This window comes from Saimiri boliviensis, chromosome 10, assembly GCF_048565385.1.
Source record: "Saimiri boliviensis isolate mSaiBol1 chromosome 10, mSaiBol1.pri, whole genome shotgun sequence".
Taxonomy (NCBI): Eukaryota; Metazoa; Chordata; class Mammalia; order Primates; family Cebidae; genus Saimiri; species Saimiri boliviensis.
The window spans coordinates 2,368,472-2,390,331 of NC_133458.1; the positions used below are offsets into that span (position 1 = coordinate 2,368,472).

Consider the following 21,860-nt stretch of genomic DNA (forward strand, 5'->3'; position numbering starts at 1 on the left):
TGTCCCTTGGCTCACCAAAGCTCTCTGCAGCTTCCTCAGCTTCTCCACAGGCTCAGGATCGTAGCCTGGGATTTTACGCATGTCATTGTTCTTCAGGGCCAACATCGTCTCCAGCATAAACCGAATCTTGAAGAAAAATGAAAAATTAAAAGTCCACCGTTTCAAATAGTCTGAACTGCTCAAGTTGCCAAGAAATCTACCATACCTGATGCACCTGGCCACCACTGCTAAGATACAAAGTCAGAACGGTCTTTAGGTAGAGATGGTCTGAACCAGCCTCACCGCTTACTCGTTACGTAATACTTTAAGAGAATGTGTCCCTCAACCTCACCCTCACTTTTCCCTTCTGCTTGCCATACCTCACCTGTCTGCACCGCCCACCCCCCGCTGGCCATCTCGGCCCCTCCTGTGCTCCTGCGCCCACCCCAGCCCCTGGCGACCTGTGTGGACACCCTCTCCCTACCACTGGCCTTGTGATTTTAACTTTAAAACTGGAAATAATGTCCTACTTATAGAAAAAGGAGGACATTATTGCAAGAACAGCACAAAGAATTCCCCCATACCCTCTGAGATATCCCCAAATGTCAACTTCTTATTGATACAGAATTCACATCCATAAAACTCACCCATGTATCAGGTGGCTTTTAGTTTATTCAGAATTGTGCAACTACCACAGTCAACTTCAGAACTTTCTCATCGCCCCAGAAGAGAAACTCCAAACCCGGTAACAACTGCTTCCTAGTTCCCCCAACTCCGCAGCCCTAGGCAGCCACTCCTCTACTTTCTGTCTCTTTTCCATTTTAAACCATTTTCCATTTAACCCGCCGCTCCCCTTCCATTCTCTAGCCTCTCCTCTTTACAGACTGGCTTCTTCGGTGACCAGGATAGGCCAGTAGGGACCACTGTCACAATTTAGCCCAAAATGCAAATCCCTTCTTCCTCTTGCTGGTCCTTAGCATCCCACAAGGGCATGAATTCTTCCTGGGGACACTAGGGGAACCAGCTCCCGGGACTGTCCTCATGTCCTCCTCCCTCTTGATGCCTTCTCATTCTCACCTGCCAGCTCTCCCTCCTCCCTGTAGCTACACGTCAGTGCTCCTTAACCTTACAGTCCTCTTCACAGGCCACCCCACGCCAGGCGAGTCCACCCACTTCCATGGCTCCTAGGACCCCCTCTACGAGAGCAGCCCCGAATCCATTCAGCCCACTCCGTTCACAGCTAACTCAGGACCTTTAATTTCAGTCTTTCAAAAACGAAGCTGCCCATTCTTCTAAATCCTCACCTCCTCCTGCACGGCCCCCTGTGCCCGACGGGTGATCCTGAGCCCTCCTTCCCTTCACCCCAATCCACATGAGGTCTGGTCACTTCTAAGGTCCACGTCCACACCTGCTGCCACGATGCCAACATTTGCCACCACCCACTCCCCAGCTCCTGCAAAACTCTCTCCTACCCCAACTGCCTCACGCCTCTTTCTACTTGGAGTCAAAGTGACCATCAGAAGGAAAACTCCAACCTGTCATTTACCTGCTCGGAACCCTTTAGAGGCCTCTAGGATAAAACCCTCAGTTCCCTGCAGTAATTAACAAGGGTCCGGAGACCTGGACTCTGCCTTTTTCTCTTGTGATGCCCCCTCACGGCTCTCACACTAACCCTTCTCGTGTTCCTCCCCAAAGGGCTTCCACACATCTCGTCATCTGAACGGCACACAAAGTGGGAGCTGTCATTAGTCCCCGTTTTACGGGGTGTGGGTACTGAAGCTCAGAAGATCCAGCTTATGCTACCGTTAAGTGGCAGAGCTGAAGCCCAACCCAGGCTGACCCTAGAGTCCCATGTCCTGTGGCCTCCTCAGTAAATATTTTTTGAATAGATGAATGTTAAATAAATCAATTTTTAAATTCACAAAATATTTTTCTGAGTTCTTAGTAAAGGAATAAGGTTCATTCACATATTAAAGCCAGAAAACTGGATGAAACAGAGACAACAGAAATCATGAGGAAAGGAAGTGTAACATGTACCCCAGATACTGATTTTTAAGTCCTGGCCAGTGTGTGAGCTTAGGGACTTAGGAAGCAGACTGCATGTCGCACGCGTACCCTGGTCTGGTCCTGAAACTTGCCGCCTGCGCTGCTGGCTCTGGTCTGGGCTTCAGCGATCAGTTCCTTGAGTGATAAAGCATCATCTTTTCTCAATGAAAAGCCCACAGTTTTCAGCATTAACAAGATCAGTTCAATATCTTTTTCAGTGAAAGTTCCAGTAAGTTTTTTCAAAATGTCGAAGACGAGGCGAGACTGCACCACATGGAAGTTGTATAAATGCGCAATAATGGTGAACAGGTTGTCACATTCTTTCCCTTCGCTTCCGTGTTTATAGACGTCATCAAACTTCCTCACCACCGCCTCCAGAAAGTGAGCACCGACCTGAAAGAACCGTACAGAAAAAGGGTCATTATGCTATTCCTGGAAACCTTCGTTTCTACTTCAACAAACAGAACCGGCACTGTTTAAACTAACAAAACGTCAGGCAGGGCGTTTCAACAAGGTATCCCCCGGCAACCCAGAGCCGGCGGCCACGGCGTCCCAGCCTGGACACGAGCGCACCGTGCTCTTGTTAAAATCAACAGTGAAGGGGAATGGTTTTGCCAGCCACTGTTCTGACTCCTTGGAAAAATAAAACTGTTAAAAATCTTGTTAAAAACACATCTATAGCTCTAAAAATGTTCTACCACCTAACAATAATCACTTCTGGAAAGACTTTTTGCGGATTTTTACCCCAAATTAATTTCTTTCAAGGCAGCAATAAAGCAGACAGATAAACATAACACATTCTGAAGTAATACCAGAGGTTGCCAAGTAGACAAACACTTAGGAATCACGAGAGGGGACCCAGGTGCCGTGGAGGAGAGCTCCTGCTTTCCCAGGGTTGAGCCTCTGGCACTAGAGTAGCTTGTGAATACACTCACTTGGCTCAGCCAGTGGTTTGAGGGGCACTGACCAGGCCCTGATGGGGACCAGGGGCAAGCCACACCCTGCCCTGAGGGACAGAACTGGGGCCAGGAAGTGCCAGGCCTAGTGGAGCTAAGCAAGGCCTACAGCGTTTTCCTCACACTGTTCTGGTACATTCTACCCCAGGTTCCATAACTGTGGACTGCAAGATGAGAAGACATGCACGTGGCACACTCTATCCCAAACTCCGTAACTGGGCACTGAAGGATGAGACCTGCACGTGGGTCTGTGTGGTATCTGGCAAGGTCCTGGACTTCGAAGATAACAACACTTGAGGGCAGAAGAGTGGTTTGCAATCTTGCTGGCATCGCTACCATGTCACCATTTTCTCTCAAATCTCAACTTAAGCTGGGACTGGAGGGAGAAGGCAGAAGCAGGGACATGGTGGTGACACAGAGTGACACCCACAGCCTAGGCAGGAGGTGACGGCCTAAATAAAGCAGTTGCGCTGGACCAGGGATGAAGGGGCTGGCGACCACAGTGACACATGGCAACGTGTGACACTGGCTGTAAAATTGAAGGGTCTGTGACTCCCCGGTTTCTCGTCTGGGTAACCAGGAACTATGTGAGGGGCAGCAGGCTCCTGGGGCTGGACAAAACCAGCTTAGGGGTTGCTGAAGCTTCCACAGGGCCATCCAGGCAGGACTGGATGGAGACGTGTAGCGTGTCAGTGAAAATCACAGGCAAGGCTGAGCTCCACCATTCAGGCTTGAGTGTAATGGGAAGTACACACACATCATTGCCGGACTGCCAAAAATTCAACGCTAGAAGAATCCAAAGAAAGGCCAACAGACCTGCAGGGGCCACAGGGACTTTCTTAGAGGCTGGCCCTGATGGACCTGATATACCCTTCAGTTTGTAAAGACCCGAGACGTAACCAAGACCACGTGTACTTTCCAATTCAAGCCCTTTCAATGAAGAGAAACGGAAAGATATAGTCTATTATGGCTACCATGTTATATTCAGCTATAAGTTTTAAAAGTAAATTAGACTTCTGCAGACATCAAGAAAAATCCAGCCATAAATTACATCCAAATTTCTCAAAATTCTAATCTGAAGTTCCATGTAATGTCTTCAAAATAAAATATAACAGCATAACATTTAAGAATATTAAGTAAAATTCATGTTAGTAAAGTTATCCAAGCAGATACTGTACATTAATTCTGATGTGGAAATTTGAACATGAATCTGTATAGAGGGTGTCTTTTGAGTTCTATATGACTCACAGAAGCAATTCAGCAGCTGACACCTTCGTCTTTAACACGGAATGCTTTTCGCAGCCCAGCACTGAAGGCAGCGGAACGGAGCCGCATCCTGAACACTCATCGCACACTGGCAGAAACTTCCGTGGATGTCATTAACTAAAGTACTATAATGACTTCCCCTCAGAACAAGCCATTTCATTGTCCTTCATGCAATTAGCAGAGGTTTAAATGAAAGCAGGCCCAATAATTTCATGTTTTCCAATCCAGTCAATTCCTGATGTGCTGTGGGTGGTCAGGGTCTACAGCTTTTCCTGTAACTCACTGATACACTGCCTGCACTAAGATCATTCTGATGATTAAGTCAGCTGAAGCATACCAGTGTCCTCTAGGACAGGGAGATACCAAGAAAGTCATAGAATGGGCTGGAATCATGGTAATCACAGGGCCCAGGAACGGCACCCAGTGATTCCATCACTTTGTAATGGCGAGAAAACAGACTCCTATGTTCTCATACATGAAAACGAGGACAGCTCTTAGAAACACAAAATAACAAGAGTGTTCCCAAAGCAGCAGGTGCAGACTTTCACATCTGAGATGACCCATGTAGCTGAGAAGAGTCCTGCACCCAGACACTCAGGCCCGTGCTCCTCTCTCCTGCCCTCAGCTTCACAATGCCCCACAGGCCTTAGAGTCGCCACCTTTCAAGAAGCAGCCATGTGACTACTGCTAGATATGGAAAAATGTGGATCAGAAAATTATCCAGGAACAGCAAGGAGATTTGCAGTGGCAGAAAAAGCCAGCCAGAGGAAGAGCAGAATTTCAACATGAAAATCCCTCTCTGTACATAAAGAGCAACGAGCCTTCAATGAGCACTTACTGCGGCCCAGCTCTTTTCTACGCCTGACATGAACTAAGTCGTTAACCTAACGACTGGACGAGGCATGGACGCCTCGAAGTGAAACAGCCCATGCACGGCACAGCACCTTCTGCACTCAGGCACCGTCCCCCACACCACACGGCCTTCAGGAAGCCCCAGTGACAAGAAGGCAAATTCATTTCGGCAAATCTGCGCATTTAAAGCAAGCTTTGGAGAGTCCCACTCTGTAAGACTAAATAATTTTAAGATTAGAATTGAGAGAAAATAATGTAAAAATGAAACGAATGTGACTAGCTTTGAAGGAGAAAGCATGTTTGCCTAGGAGCCCAGAAAACAAGTTCTGTGTATTTTTTTTTTTTGAGATGAGTTTTGCTCTTGTTGCCCAAGCTGGGGTCCGCAACTTCCACCTCTCTGGTTCAAGCGATTCTCCTGCCTCAGCCTCCCGAGTAGCTGCGATTACAGGTATGTGCCACTAGGCCTAGCTAATTTTTATATTTTTAGTAGAGACAGGGCCTCACCACGTTGGCCAGGATGGTCTCGATCTCTTGACCTCGTGATCCGCTCACCTCGGCCTCCCAAAGCACTGGGATTACAGGTTTGAGCCATTGTGCCCAGCCAGTTCTGTGTACTTTTAACAAGATTGATCTTGGAATTTCACACAGCACTTCAGTGGCTTTGCCTGCTGCACCACAAAGCAGGGTTCAGTAAATGTCTGCCCTGATCTCACCGGGACACCGTGGGGTCAATGGTGAGGAAGATACACAGTATATAAACATGCACCCAGGAATTAGCCTTTTAGGGACGCTGTGCTGCTATGGCCTATGTTTTGGAGTCCAGCTGCCAGAAGGCACAAAACTAAGAAAACCACCATCAAAAAAGACTGTATCTCCTTAGGCACTACCGTGGGATTAAAAAAAAAAAAAAAAAGACTGTATCATTTAAAGATCCAAATGGGTTAAAGACTGCATTTGCATGTAAATCCTGTACCGACCCAATCACGCACTCACTCACCTACCGCTGAACAAACACCTTTAAGCAGATTGACTTCCTTCAACACACCTGAAATAAGCTACCTTGAGGGAACTGGGATATTAACTAGAAGGGTTCTGGCTTTCCTGTATTCAGTTAAGAGAGAACAGATGCAGAGGAGGGCAATGACTGGAACCAGGGTCATCAGCAAAGAGCCTCCCTGGCTTTAAACACCAGGGGTTCATTCAGCAAAGAAGAAAACGAAAGGGATGTGGGGTGGGGCGGACATTCACTTAGCACCTGTCGAGTGCCAGACGCTTCCTGTACACTGTTGAATTCAATCCCAACAAAAGACCACTTCACTGACAAGAAAGGGTCATGACACAGAAAGGGCACCAGGCCTCCAGGCAGCTTCATACCCCAGAGCTCTCACATCACCCACCAACACCTCAGGAGCGAGACAACGCCAACCATGACCTTCCAAACATCTGAAACAAATCGGTGTTAAAGGAGAAGTGCAAAGGGAATGAGGACACGCCTGAGCTGTGTCCAGAAGAAAATTAACATAGAAAGACATGCTAGACTGCACAGAACAGGGCTGGGAATAGCGGCTCCTGCCTGTAATCCCAGCACATTGGGAGGCCAAGGCAGGAGAGCACTGGAGCCCAGGAATTTGACACCCGCCTGGGCAAGAGAGTGAGACTCCACTTCTGCCCCCTGCCCCTGCCAAAAAAATTAGCCAGGCATAGTGGCGTGGGCCTGCAGTTCTAGCTACTCTGGAGGATGAGGCGGGAGGATCACTTGTACCTGCAGCCACTGAGCTCCAGCCTGGACAACAGAGTGAGTCTCTGCCTCAAAAAAAAAAAAAAAAAAAAAAAGCAAAGTTAAGCAAAATCAAGTACTTCCTGAATGCTTTTTACAATTACATAACATAGACAATGTAGTATTGATTCAGAACAAACAGGAATTAACACAAGAAAACCAGCCACAGCACACAGTTACGCACTTCTCAGGCCTATCATTAGAATCATCATCATGAGACACTGCTGATAGTCTGGAGAAAAGGTACCACAGTACCTCAATTCCAACCGTGTGGTGAAGGATGCTGACTAAGAGAACATGCTCCATCATCAGTCTGCTGGGCATGGCTGAGGCAGTGACGCAGGCACCCATGAGGGCGGAGGTCAGGGTGTCACTCATGTCCTTCCTGCTGTGGGTCATGTAGAGCTCCTCCAGCTGCCCGCTGATGGAAGCCATGTTGGGTTCACTCAGCCTGCAGAGAATCGTAAAGACAGAAAGCAACAATGTTTCCAATTAGGAATTTTCAGTTCAATTTTGAAAAATTAAGAGTTATCAATATCAAAAATATATGTATTTATATATACAAGATGCACACCCACATACCCTTAATTCTTCATATATATATACACATATATACATATATATATACACATATATACATACATATATACTCACATATATATATACACACACATATATACACATATATATATATATATATATTTTTTTTTTTCCAAGTTTCACTCTTATTGCCCAGGCTGGAGTGCAATGGTGCAATCTTGGCTCACTACAAACTCCGCCTCCTGGGTTCCAGGGATTCTCTTGCCTCAGCTTCCTGAGTAGCTGGGATTACAAGCATGAGCCACCACACCCAGCTAACTTTTGTATTTTTAGTAAAGACGGGGTTTCACCACATCGGTCAGGCTGGTATCAAACTCCCGACCTCAGGTGATCCACCAGCCTCGGCCTCCCAAAGTGCTAGGATTATAGGTGTGAGCCACCATGCCTGGCCAATGTATTCTATTTTTATGTACATTTTTGATCCTTTAACAGTTCTATTCTTGCCCCAACAACCCAGCCTGTATCATTTGTAACCACAGAATATCTGGAACGCCAAACATGTAACTGCTGTCTTCACAATATGAAGTGTGGCCATACTGAGGCATACCCTAGATTCTCTTTAGTAGCTGAGGATACTCCCCTGCATATCCTGATCCGATAACCCCATAGGCAGGGTCCAGCCTTAGGATGTGGTGGTAGGAAAAATGCTAACTTTTTCATTTCTCAGGTGGCAGAAAAATCCTCAGTTCCTAACACCGGAAAAGGTTGCTCTGTTTGAACGTGGGGGGAAGGTTCTTCATTGTGCACCTGTGCAAATACTGCACGCAACATTCAAGTGGAGGGTGACAGTACCTTTCCAGGATAACAGGAAACCAAAAGCAATACAAGGGAGAAGGGGATTGGGTGAGCCCATGGAGGGGCAGCAGGAGAGATGGTGGGGACTCAAATCTTCATGTGATAAAACTACACAGAATCACATGCGTACACATAGAGTTGCACACACACACCCTCAAAACCAAAGAGCTGATGGGCAGGCACAACTGATGAAGCCTCACCTGTATGGTTTCCAATCAGTTTGTAACAACAAAGTACAGACATGAGCAATGAGGGGGAGGGAAGACCAGGTGAATATGTTTCTGCAAAGACGGGACCCAGGCCAGTCCTTCCATCGCTGTCCTTCGACGGACACAGAACCTCTGCCCCATTCCTTCCCACTTCTTGGAATAACAATGTGAGCATCTGGGGACTCTCAAACCCTGAAGGGATTCAAAGTGTCCAACAGTTGGGTATCCTCTCCTTCTCAAGGTACGGGTCTGGGTGCCTCAAGACAAGGACACAAACAATCCAACCGACTGTCCCCGTCATTTCTATTTGAATTGCTGGGTTGATTCCCACATTTTTAGAAAACAGACAACCTCTTTAAGTGACACAATGTAACAGTACTGCAAGGTCACCTGTTAAGTAGACCTTTCACATGTTTCCTCAGCCTTTCTAGTTCTTCCTTTTTCTTGAAGTCCACTGTTTCCTCAGCTCGCCTCACATGAGGTGGGACATACTTTTCACCACTTTCACAAAGACCCTGCTTGAAAACAGAAATAGATTACAAAAAATTTACACTACCCAAATCCCGTCTTTTTCTTTGTCATATGTGCTTTCAAATACTAAATTCGCAAGAACTGGTGGAAGCTACTACCAATCACTGCTGCTTACAAACACCTGATTTGAGTGCTTAGCACATGGGTAAACAGTCCGCTCAGCAGCCTGTGCCTGTCACTCTTTCCATTAATGTTATTAATAATACATTTCATCGTCTCGCTTCCCCCTGCAGTTCTTCAGACCGAGCTGTGCACCTCTGGTATATGTTCATCTCCAACAATGTCCCATCTACTGCACTTTTGCCCAGCCTTAATTTACTGCTGGCACCGTAGCATACAAACACCTAAATTAAAACATACCGCTAGTTTTGGAGGGAAAGTGTCCTAAAAATAATTTAAAACTTGTTTAAAAGTAGTATCTAAGTTTGTATGATAAAAATCAAAATCAACTCACTGCTATTTCCTAGATTACCAAGGTGGGGGGGGGGGGTGGTGTTTGCAAATCATTGACGACACAGACATTTTTAAGGCAGGATCCGCACTGCTAGGTAGTTTAAACCTGGTTCAGTAAAGAATATTTACATAAATGAACTAGTGCGATGTGGGGAAAAGGAAACGCAGGCCATTCTATACAGCTGACTCCAACCATGAGCTACAGGCAAAGGAAAGCTGAGACAAAATAAGCAAGGGCAGCCCATGAAGACCTTGACAGCTACGTCCTGAATTCTTAACTTCATCTTTATTTATTCTTTCTTTGAAACAGTCTTGCTCTGTCGCCCAAGCTGGAAGACAGTGGCGCAATCTCGACTCGCTGCAACCTCTGCCTCCCTGGTTCAGCCTCAGCCATCCGAGTAGCTGGAATTAAAGGGGCGCGCCACCACGCCCGGCTATTTTTTCTATTTTTAACACAGACGGAGTTTCACCACGTTGGCCAGCCTGGTCCCAAACTCCTGACCTCAAATGATCCGTCCGTCTCGGCCTCCCAAAATGCTGGGATAACAGGCGTGAACTTTATCTTTAATTCAATGTTGGACTTTATCCAAGGAAGTGCTGCAAATTAGCTTTGTGTTTTAGAAAATTCACTCTAGAAGCAAGTCGGACCGGCAGATGTCTTTGGATATTTGAAAGAGGCCTGAACAGACCGGGTCGGGGTTAACAAGTTTAGAGACCTGGACCGGTAAACACAGAATGAAGATGCCGCATTGTGGAAATGGCCCGTAAGTCCCCGGAAGAAAAATGTCTCTCTGTATTGCTTTTCCCCTAAACTTTACATTACGAACATTTAAACACATAAAAGTTGACTCAAAAGAGTAACTTACTTGATTTACTCACATTTAGCTGAAACCATTATCAATACGCCAAGTCTGCGTCATTTCTGTCCCACGCTCCCTCCCTGCCCCGTTATTTTGAAGGAAATCCCAGAGGGCCTAGAGAGTGTTCACCCGATACCTGATCGGTCACGTCGCCGTTCTCCGAGGAATTCTCACTCTTTTCTTCATCATCATCTGCAAAACGGACTCTCCTCCCCCTCCTTTTCTCCCGCGCTCCCTCCTCCTTTTCTTCCCCCTGTTCCTGTTCCAAATCCTCGCCGTCGTCGTCGCTCTCCGCTTGCAGCGCCTTCTCTTCCTTTTCTATGTCCTCCTCTTCCTCGCCCTCCTCGCTTTCGTCCTGGGAGTCACTCTCCAAGTCACTTTCGGGGAGGTTCCGTCCGGCATCTTCCTCCTCCTCCTCCTCCTCACCACTGCTGTCGTACAAGCCGCTATTTTTCTCAGACTCCAGGGCTCCCAGAATATAGTCGAGCCCGTCGCGTGCAAAGCTCAGCGGTATGGAGCCGCCGCCGTCCTTCTTTTTGCGCTTGTTCAAGCCGAGGCAACGCTCCAGCTTTCGGATCTCTCGGTCCTCCTCCTCGTTGGCCGCCAGAAGCGCCCGTTTGCGGGCAGCGGCGGTGGCGGCTGCGGAGGGTCTGGGCTTCCCGGGAGGGGCCTGGGCCTTGGCCCTGGCCCGGGACGGCCGCGGCTCCTTGGGAGGCGAGGGGTCCCGACTAGGAGCCGGGCGGGCGCGCTCCTCTGTGTCCCGCCGGGCACCACTCGCTTCTGCGGCTCCGCCTCCGGGGCCGGGACCCTGGTGGGGGCCCGCCGACCTCTGCAGCCGGCGCGCTTTCCGCAGGTGCCGCTTCTCCTTCCTCAGTTCCTTGCGGCTTTTTCTCCCTCCCGGGCGGAAGCGCACCGGGGCGCCGCGCCCCCCGCAGCTCACGGGAGCCTCGCCCTCCGAGGTCGCCTGCACGAACTCTTCCACCGCTAGCTTGAGCCTCTTCAGGACCTTCTCCCCACCGCCGCCAGGACCGCGGCGCGACCCGCGGCAGCCTCTGCGCTTCATGCGGGCCGCGCGTCCCCGGGATCCGCCCTGACCGGGCTCCACCGTGTTCCCGGACGCCGCCATCTTTCCAGACGCCCGGGCGCCCCACTTCCGGCCCGGGCGGGACTTCCGGGGAGAGCGGCGGCCGCGCGGGGAGGGCGGGCGGCGTCGCGGGCGGCGCCCCCTGCTGGCAGGAGGGCGGCAGAGCGCAGGGCTGCGCCGGGCGGGGACTCGGGCTGCGGGGGCGGCCGGGCAGGTGGCGGCCGGGCAGGTGGCGCCCGGGGCGGGCGGGCGGGGAGCGCGGAGGCGCCTTCGCGTTTAAAAGGGAAATCCCCGGATGGTGGAGGGGCGGCTCCCCTGCGGCCTCGTGGGCCTCGCGCGGGGCCGGGGCTGGCGGCGGCGCTGGGGTGCGCGGGCCCCGGGAACGCGACCCCGTTAGGAAATCGGGCCTTCGCAGCGGTGGTCGGGACGGGGCCGCGCTGGGTCGGGGCCGCCCCGGTCCGGTGCCCGCCGTTCTCCTGAGAAGCGGGCTCTGGACTCGGACCGCGGAGACGCCTGCGGCCCCGGGCGACCGCGGACCGTGGAGGACCCGGCCCCGCCCAGCCTGGGCCCCGCCCGGGCGCGGAGCGTTCGCGGTTCCTGGTTGCGGGAAGCGGACTCGGGGGCCGCGCGGCCTGGCCGGGCGGAGCGGGGGGCGGCGGGGCTGCGGCGGGGTCCGCTTCTCTTCCCGGACGGCTCCGGAAGCTTCCTTCCCGCAGAGCTCGCGCCCTTGACTTTGTGGATCGAATGTGTCGTGGTCACTGTTTCTCGAGGCCCGGTCTCCCCGCACTGCCCGGGCTGGCGCGCGGCGGCGTGACCCCGGCTCCCCGCGACCCCCGCCCCCCGGGTGCGAACGGTCCTCCGGCCTCAGCCTCCCCGGTAGCTGGGACTGCGCGCGCCACCTCGCCGGCCGGGGATGGTGTTTCACAGCAGAGATGAGGTTTCACCGCGTTGGCCAGGCTGGGCTCGAACTCGTGACCCCTGACCTGCCCACCTTGGCCTCCCAAAGCGCTGCGGTTACAGGTGCGAGACACTGCCCCGTCCCCTTCCTTGCCTTTAAAATGTTTTTAGTTTTCGCCAGTTTGTCAGCTCATAACGGCCTCTTGTCCTTCAGTTCCTGATGAGAGTGGGTGTCACTGTCCACCGGCCGTTGGTATTTCCTCCTCTGTTTATGGCCGTCGTCCATTTTCCTTATAGGTTTTAGGAATTCTTTTTTAAATATAAGATTTAATATATGTCTCTGTTAAATGTATTTTAGTCTCTCTGTGTTGCCAGGCCGGTCTCAAACTCCTAAGCTCAAATCCCAGAGTGCTGGGGTTATAGGCATGAGCCACTGCACCCAGTGAGCAATTCTTTACAAATAAAAAATTTTGAATAATCCTCTGTATCGCCTATGTTCAAATATTTTCTTCTCTCAAAAATTTAAGGTACTTTAAAAAATCAGTAGTTTAATTTTTAATAAGCAATATACTCTGTGCAGAGTCTAAAATTCAAAAGTGCAAAAAGAGATAAATGAAAAGGTCAGTTTCCATGCTGTCCCTGTCCACACGCCACTCAGTTCTCCTTCCGTGAAGCGGCAATACCTCGTTCTCAAGTGATCTTCCCAATACATTCTACCCTCAGTGAAGCATAAATATGGGTGTGTGCTGTGTCTCACGGTGCTAGTTTAGGAAACACTGTTCAGCATCTTACTTTTTTCGTGTAGCAATGTATCTTGTAGAACATCCTGCAGCAGAGGGAGCGACCGATGGACCTTCCCTGCCACCATCACCTCTGCCTGGATTATTGCAGAGGCTTCTGTGTCATCCCCCCACTTTCATCCCCTCAACCCTTCAGTCTGCCCTCAGCATGGCAGCCACAGGCACGCTTTTGCTTTTGCTTTTGCTTTTGAGATGCAGTCTCGCTCTGTCGCCAGGCTGGAGTACAGTGGCGCGATCTTGACTCACTGCAACCTCCACCTCACAGGTTCAAGTGATTCTCCTGCCTCAGCCTCCCGAGTAGCTGGGACTGCAGGCATGCGCCACCGTGCCCAGCTAATTTTTTTCTATTTTTGGTATAGACGGGGTTTCACCATGTTGGCCAGGATGGTCTTGATCTCTTCCCCTTGTGATCCACCTGCCTTGGCCTCCCAAAGTGCTGGGATTACACGCATGAACCACTGTGCCCGGCTAGGCATGATTTTAAAATACGAAAATAGGATCACATGGCTGCGTGCCGGCTCACTCTCCAGGAATCCTGGTGGTCCTGCTGAATCTCTCCTCATCTCCTCCTCTCCTGACCCTGTCTCCCCCTGCTTCCCCCTGCCCCACTGCGCACGGGCTTCTGGTGGTTTCTGATTCCAGCCTTGCTCAGATGTCTTGGCGAGTCCATCCTGATGGTCCGTCTGAGGCTGCAGCAGCTGCTGCACCCTCGATCCTATTTCCCTGGTACTTCCCTCCCCGTTTGACTTATGTGTTTGTTGTCTCCTTGTCACCAGGGCACGACTTCTGGTTTGCGGATTTGTCCCCAGGGTGAGTGGCACTCGATAAATAGACGTGAATGAATGGATGCTTTATTTTTTGTTGGCTGCAGAGTCGGTGATGGAGAGGCCGTCTGTCATTCCGTGACGCAGCCCCTGCGGATAGTTTTTATTTCCCACACAGTCATACTAAAAATGATGCTGCAGCGAGTGGCTTTCCATGCACAGCGTTTCATGTGAGAGTATACTTTGAGGGGTATATTCCGAGAAGTGTGTGGATTCTGAAGCTGATGGTGTGTATTTTGTAAATTTGATAAATGTTGCTTAAGGACCATCCATGGAAGTCGTGTCAATGAATGAAAGTTACGAAACTTAACGTGATGGGAGAAAAACATCTCATTGAGTTGAATTTGCATGTTTCTTAGTGAAAGTGGAGCTGATCATCCTACATAGGCTTGTGAGCCACTTCCATTTCCTTTCTGCAAAATTGTGGTTCATATCCTTTGCCCATTTTTTGATGGTTTATGACTGTCTTTTTCTTACAGAAGCTCTTTACATATTAAGGAAATTGGCTGTTATTCACGACATATCGCAAGTATGTATTTTCTCTAGTTGACTAGTTTTATTTTTATTTTTTGCCTTTTAGGATTAAAAATCTTTTTGCATTGTCTAAATTATCAGTCTTTTATGACTTCTAAAGTTTTTTTATACTTTGAAAACGCTTCCCACTCAAATTTTTATTTTAAAGTTTATTTTAAATTTTTTAAATTAAAATTAAAATTTAATTTAAATTAAATTTAAAATTTTTATTTTAAATTTTTATTTTAAAGTTTCCTCCCCTTCCTTTTAGGGATGGAGATTCTCTTGATGTTGTCCAGGCTGTAATGTAATGACTCTTCAGAGGCAGGATCATAGCTTATGGTGGCCTCAAACTCCTGGGCTTGAGTCATCCTCCCACCTCAGCCATCATGCCCAGCTATTTTTATTGTTATTTTTTAAGGGATGCTATGTTGTGTAGACTGGTCTCAAAGTCCCGACCTCAAGTGGTCCTCCTGGCTCAGCCTCCTGAGGAGCTGAGATTATAGGCGTGAGCCACCATGCCTGGCTCCTAAAATGTTTAATCTTTGACCAACATATTTTTAATTTTGATGTATAAAACAAGGTAAGGCCAACCTTTTTTTCCCCCAGAAAATGTTAATGCCAATATATTTTATGGAAAAATCTGCCTTTCTCCACCAATTTCAAACACCACCTTGAAATACAGCAGAGTTTTAAAAATGTATTTGAGGCTATCTCTGGGTTTTCTGTTCTTTTTCCTAATCTTCTGCATGTGTGTGCCTCCGTGCTCTAGACTTTACTATTACGGCTCTATAATGTAGTTTAATAGCATTCCTTGTTACTCTTCATTTTCATAATTTTTCTATTGATTTTTTTCTAAAAAGTGAACTTTATTTTTCTGTTTTTGGAGATGGGGTCTTGCTCTGCTGCCCCGGCTGGAGTGCTGTGGCACAATCATAGCTTACTGCAGCCTCACCCTTCTGGGCTCAGTGATGTTCCCTTCTCAACTTCCCAAGTAGCTGGGACTACAGGCGCGTGCCACCATGCCTGGCTAATTTATTTCATTGTTTGTTTTTCGTATAGAGGAGGTCTTGCTGTGCTATGCAGGCTGGCTTCAAACTCCTGAGTGCCAACAGTCCTGCCTCAGCCTCCCGAGGTGCGGTGATGACCAGTGAGAGCCATTGCACCCAACGTAAAGAGTGAAGTTTAGGCCGGGTGCGGTGGCTCAAGCCTGTAATCCCAGCACTTTGGGAGGCCGAGGCGGGTGGATCACGAGGTCGAGAGATCGAGACCATCCTGGTCAACATGGTGAAACCCCGTCTCTACTAAAAATACAAAAAACTAGCTGGGCGTGGTGGCGCGTGCCTGTAATCCCAGCTACTCAGGAGGCTGAGGCAGGAGAATTGCCTGAACCCAGGAGGCGGAGGTTGCGGTGAGCCGAGATCGCGCCATTGCACTCCAGCCTGGGTAACAAGAGCGAAACTCTATCTCAAAAAAAAAAAAAAAAAAAGAGTGAAGTTTAAAATTAACGTTTGTCCATGAAAAATCCTGTTGGTATTTTTAACTGGAGTTGTGTTTAATTTGTGGACTAAATTGGGAAAAACTGGAATATTTATGCTGTTAAATCTTCCTCTCAAAGGACAGTGTATGCCTTCCATGCATTCAGGCAGTCTCTGTTCTCTTCACGTAGGGTGTCCATAGGTTTCTTGCAGAATTGATTCTTAAGTGTCTTATCAGTGGGATCATTACATCTTCTAACGTGTGAGAAAGCTGTGTGCTCATCTAAAACTCTGGGCCGCTGCTACTAGAGAATGCGAGAAGAATGGATGTTGGGGACAGTCAGGTCTCCCTGTCCCTACCTTCTCTTTTCCAACTTATATGTCTCATTTTTCACCTGTTTAACTGCCTGGATAACTCCTGTGGCGTAGGTGTCCTGGTGTCTGGGAGGAGGAGGGAGAGGGGAGTGGCCTGGAGAAGGATGTGGCAGAGTTGGGGGGATGGGGGAACCCTGGCTCCGAGGGACATTTCAGACGCCGGAGAGGATGTGGGACTTCCCTCGGGGAATGTGGGAGGAGGTGAGGGCTCCGAATGGGCCTGGCACATGGGGCAGTGAGCTTGCCTGGTTGGAGTGGAGGATGGGCATCAGGCAGAAGGAAAGCCAAGCCGGGCGGTGAGAGCACGTGTCCCACCCACGGTGGGCAGGAGCTGTGCAGGTGGCTTTCTAAGCCTCATCCTTCAGCCCGCGGCAGCCACTGTGTGAGGCGAGGGCCACGTCTTCGTGCTGCAGGTAAGGGCTCTGAAGCACAGACGAGCACAGTGCTGCCTGAAGGCAGGCCCTGGTGTCTGCTGTCTGTGGTCTGTTGAGGTCCAGGCTCAGTCTCCAGGGAGCTGGGGGTGTCTGGAGCAGGGAAGGGATCCAGAAGGAAAGAGGGTTGTGGAGTGACCAGGAAAATGGGGGCGATTTCCGTTCCTTGGGAACTCTGGTGAGGTGTGTAGGTGATGACCCCGATGTCCGTCCGGGAGCAGGACACAGCAGCAGGATCTGCCCGGAGAGGATGGGGAGGCCCGAGAGCCTTCCCTGTCAGCAAAGAGGAGGCGGAGTGGGGCTGGGGCAGTGGGCATGGCTTTCTCACCACTCCCAGGCGAGGGGAGGCGTCTGGAGAACGTCCTGCCTGGGGAACTCAGAGGGAGGATGGCATCGTGCCCCCTGCACCTGCAGACCCCGTACTGTGAGGATGAGCAAAGGTGAGACGTGAGAACGGCCCCACTCCTCCTGGCAGATTTCTGAACTGAGGTGAGGTCTGAACTGGTGGAAAAATGAAATTTTGACTGAAATCTAGCTGGAAGTTGTTTAAAAATCTGCAGAGTGCAGCTGTAAAGCTCTAACGTGACTGGAGAAAGCCCTGAGAGGCATTTGGGTGCTGGCTGGAAGTGGGCAGGACGCCCTGGCACGGCAGTGTTCACAGCTCCCCATTCCTCGTGCCAGGTGCAGGTGTCACTGAACGTCCCCACACCTTCTCTTCCCACTTGATGCCCGGACACCACAGCCTGCGTCTTCTCACTGAAAACAGCAGCTGCGCCTTTGTGTGGCGTGAAGAAATGAAATGCAGAGGCCCCCAGTGTGCGGGACGCTGTCCCGAAGTGAGCAATGCGCTGGCGGCAGGGGCTGGGCTCGCCGCCTCCGGGCACGGTGTGGCACGGGAGTCAGTGGCTCTCCCAGCCCCGGAGGCAGCGTCGCAGAGGGTTATGCTGCTATCCCAGTGCCCTGTCCTGCTGGCCTCTGTCTGCAGCCGGGGTCCCTTCCCCAGCTGTCCCCATGCAGGAGCCGGACCTGCACCCTGGCTGTGCTGGAACAAAGCATCACGGCTTGGTCACCGTCAGCCGCGGACCACGGTGGGCTCAGGCTGCTGGGAGACCGGGCTGTGGTGCGGGGTTCCCAGGGATGGCGCCGGGCCAGCGCCCGCCAGGAGCCCGAGCCAGGAAGATGGGGAGTGGCCGCCTCCAGGAGTCAGGCCCGGGAAGGCCCAGGAAGGCCCGAGGCGCCGCCAGAGGCACCGCGTGAGCACAGGAGGCGGCAGCCCCGGGCTTGGGGCAGACCCTGGCCGCCCGTTGCCAGCAGCGCGGCCCCGCTCTCCGCTCCCGCGGCGTGGGACGTGGTGACAGGGCCGAGCCCCCGGGGCTGTTACAGAAACGCTGGAACTGAGACCCCCCCTCCGCGTGCTCCCCGGGCGGTGGCCGTGTGGCCGCTCGAGGCCACCAGGTGCGTGAGATGCGGGGAGAGCTCTGCTCCCGCCGTCCCCACCCCGCCGCCCGCGCGCTGCACCCGCAGCCCTGGACCAGGGTCAGGCCTCGAGCCCAGGCCCCTCCTCCGGGCCTCGCTGGGGGGACGGAGCCCGCAGCCCTGCGGCCACCCCGCTTGCAGGACCCACAGGACTGAAATCCCATCACGGTGCCAGGTGCCTCGCCTGGGCCTGGCCCGCAGGCTGCCCAGTGCTCGGGAGGGGCCTCCCCGACGCGGCGGCCTGCGCTGGCTCCCTCGGGTGTGGCCAGTGGCTGCTCGGCCATCTGTCCTCGTTCTGACCTCCCAGGGGTGGAGGTTTCTTTGCTTGGAAGCCACGACTTCTAACACTTTATGGGGGAATTTTTTAACCCCAAGATCCTCCCAGGAGGGAGGCCTCATGTAGGCATCTTGGCTCGCCCACCTGAAAGACCCCTGCTGTGTCCCCGCGGACGGCCAGCACGCCTCGTCACTCGGTCGCGGAGGGAAGAGTTATTTCCATGGTCCTGGGTAAGGGAGCTTGGCGTGGGGACGTGGGAGGCTCTGACACCCGGCTACACAGGCAAGGAGACCAAACATGAACCAGCGCGTTCATGATGATGACGTCGGTTTGTTGGGGCAGGTGACGTACACTGGGGTCCGAAGGGCAGCCAGAGTGCTGGGCATGAGAGGACGTGAGTGACACATGTGGCTGGCGAGGTGGCCAGGGCCAGGCATGACAGCTCTGCTGATCCGGGAGTGTTTTGCATTCATTCTGGGAGCAGTGGGAAGCGTGGACGTGTTTTGGGTGGGGGTGCGTGAGGGTAAGAGAGAGACAGCCACGGCTTTGCATTTCGAGTGGCTGCCCTGCAGCTTGCAGGAACTTGTAGTGCATACGGGTAGACAGAAGGCTGGGAGAGACAAGAATCCCCCAGGCTGGAAAAAAGTGGCTACGTCCGGCTTTGCCTAGAACAGCTCTTTAAAAATAAGATACCAAGGCCGGGCGCGGTGGCTCACGCCTGTAATCCCAATACTTTGGGAGGCCGAGGCGGGGAGATCACGAGGTCAAGAGATCGAGACCATCCTGGTCAACATGGTGAAACCCCGTCTCTACTAAAAATACAAAAATTAGCTGGGCATGGTGGCGCGTGCCTGTAGTCCCAGCTACTAGGGAGGCTGAGGCAGGAGAATTGCTTGAACCCAGGAGGCGGAGGTTGCGGTGAGCCGAGATCGCGCCATTGCACTCCAGCCTGGGTAACAAGAGCAAAACCCCGTCTCAAAAAAAAAAAAAAAAAAAAGATACCAGGCTGAGCTCGGTGGCTCATGCCTGTAATCTCAACACTTTGGGAGGCTGAGGCAAGAGGATCGCTTGAGCCCAGGAGTCTGAGACCAGCCTCAGCAACATTGGCAGAACCCCATCTCTAAAAAAATTACAAAAATTATCCAGGTGTTGTGGCAAACGCCTGTGGTCCCAGTTACGTGGGAGACTGAGGTGGGAGGATCACTTGAGCCCAGAAGGCAAAGGTTGCAGTGAGCCGAGATCGTGCCACTGCACTCCGGCCTGGGCAACAGAGCAAGACCTTGTCTCAGAATAAATAAATAAATAAAAAGACTCAATGACCCATTAAGAGTAATAAGATATGCGATTTAAAGTGTAACTTTTGGCCAGGCATGGTGGCTCATGCCTGCAATTTGAGAGGCCAAGGTGGGCGGATCACCTGAGGTCAGGAGTTTGAGACCAGCCTGGCTAACATGGTGAAATTCCCTCTCTACTAAAAATACAAAAATTAGCTGGGTGTGCTAGCACAAGCCCATAATCCCAGCTACTGGGAAGCCTGAGGTGGGAGAATTGCTTGAACTTGGAAGATGGAGGTTGTAGTGAGCTGAGATCGCACTACTGCACTCCAGCCTGGGCGATAGAGTGAGACTGGCGCTCTCGCGTGCTCTCTCTCTCTATATATATATAATAATAGTAATTAAGTGTAACTTTTGACTCAGGTTCACAAATTTCTTTTGTTTTAATGCATCAATTTATTGGTCGATTACCTTAACATACTGAGTTTTTTTCTGGTTGTAAAGATGATTCGTGATTATTATAAAAATTGAAACGTTACAGTTATGTATATAAAATGTAGAGAGAAAAGTCCACCATAAGCTCTTCCTTCCAGAAATGCATCTTTCTGGATACATAACGTGTATATTAACTTGCATTATGATTGTTTACACCCAAATCGGACATACTGTTTCGAATGTTGCCTCTTGCCCTTGGTCACCTGGGTCCTGGCTACCTGCAGCAGGAGCCCCAGGGTGGCCGCAGCCGTGCACCTGCACGTCACGTGATGTGCAGCCCCTCAGGCCCTCCCCAGACTCTGAGTCAGAGCTGACATCCTCACAGCCTCCCTGGGTGATTCACTCGCACACTGGAGTCTGAAAGACTGGATTCCTCACTCTCTTTAGTGGTTTTATGGTGTGATTTACGTAACCAATCTGGTAATGGTGAATATTTGATTGTTTTAACAACATGCTTTCTCTGTACTATTAAAAAATGCAATGGTAGGCTGGGCACAGTGGTTCACGCCTGTAATCCTGGCACTTTGGGAGGCTGAGGCAGGCAGATCACCTGAGGTCAGGAGTTTGAGACCAGTGTGGCCAACATGGCGAAACCCCATCTCCACTAAAAATACAAAACTTAGCCAGGCGTGGTCATGCATGCCTGTAGTCCGGAGGCTGAGGCAGGAGAATCCCTTAAATCCAGGAGGCGGAGGTTGCAGTGAGCCAAGATCCGGCCACTGCACTCTAACCTGGACAACAGAGTGAGACTCCATCTCAAAAAGAAAATAAAAAGTAAAAAAAGTGCTGGCTGGGCATGGTGGCTCATGCCTGTAATCCCAGCACTTTTGGTGGGCCAATGCGGGCAGATCACCTGAAACTGGGAGTTCGAGACCAGCCTGAACAACATTGAGAAACCCTGTCTCTCGTAAAAATACAAAATTAGGACCAGGCGCAGTGTCTCATGCCTGTAATCCTGGCACTTTGGAAGGCCGAGGTGGGCGGATCACCTGAGGTCAGGAGTTCAAGACCAGTGTGACCAACAAGGTGAAACTCCATTTCTAAAAGAAAAAATGAAAATACAAGCCGGGCGCGGTGGCTCAAGCCTGTAATCCCAGCACTTTGGGAGGCCGAGGCGGGTGGATCACAAGGTCGAGAGATCGAGACCATCCTGGTCAACAAGGTGAAACCCCGTCTCTACTAAAAATACAAAAAGTTAGCTGGGCATGGTGGCACGTGCCTGTAATCCCAGCTACTCAGGAGGCTGAGGCAGGAGAATTGCCTGAGCCCAGGAGGCGGAGGTTGCGGTGAGCCGAGATCGCGCCATTGCACTCCAGCCTGGGTGACAAGAGCGAAACTCCGTCTCAAAAAAAAAAGAAAATACAAAATTAGGTATGGTAGCGTGCACCTGTAATCCCAGCTACTCAGGAGGCTGAGGCAGGAAAATCGCTTGAACCTGGGAGGCAGAGGTTGCGGTGAGCAGAGATTGTGCCATTGCACTCCAGCCTGGGCAACAAGGGTGAAACTCTCTCAAAAAACGAAACAAAACAAAAAACTGTAGTAAACTTCCCTTTGTGTATTTTGCAAGGTTGTGCAAGTTTCTTAAGGATTTTATTCTAGAAGTTGCTTAGGG

General features: G+C 50.9%; 1 protein-coding gene across 4 annotated transcripts in view; it reads right to left on the bottom strand.

Annotated features, from left to right (window-relative positions):
- NOM1 (nucleolar protein with MIF4G domain 1) overlaps positions 1-11,462 on the bottom strand; it is a 56,838-nt gene extending 45,376 nt beyond the window's left edge. For 3 of the 4 annotated variants that reach the window (XR_012511977.1, XM_074378844.1, XM_074378843.1), the window contains exons 1-5: positions 10,461-11,462; positions 8,871-8,998; positions 7,132-7,327; positions 2,095-2,418; positions 16-126 (exon numbers count right to left, since the gene is read on the bottom strand). Coding sequence is in view for 3 of the 4 variants with exons in the window: in XM_074378844.1 (XP_074234945.1) it covers positions 16-126; positions 2,095-2,418; positions 7,132-7,327; positions 8,871-8,998; positions 10,461-11,450 (1,749 nt within the window). In the remaining variant the exon portion in view is untranslated. The remainder of the gene's footprint in view (positions 1-15; positions 127-2,094; positions 2,419-7,131; positions 7,328-8,870; positions 8,999-10,460) is intronic. The other variant, XM_003941840.4, reaches the window with a different exon arrangement.
- Positions 11,463-21,860: the final 10,398 nt, after the last annotated feature.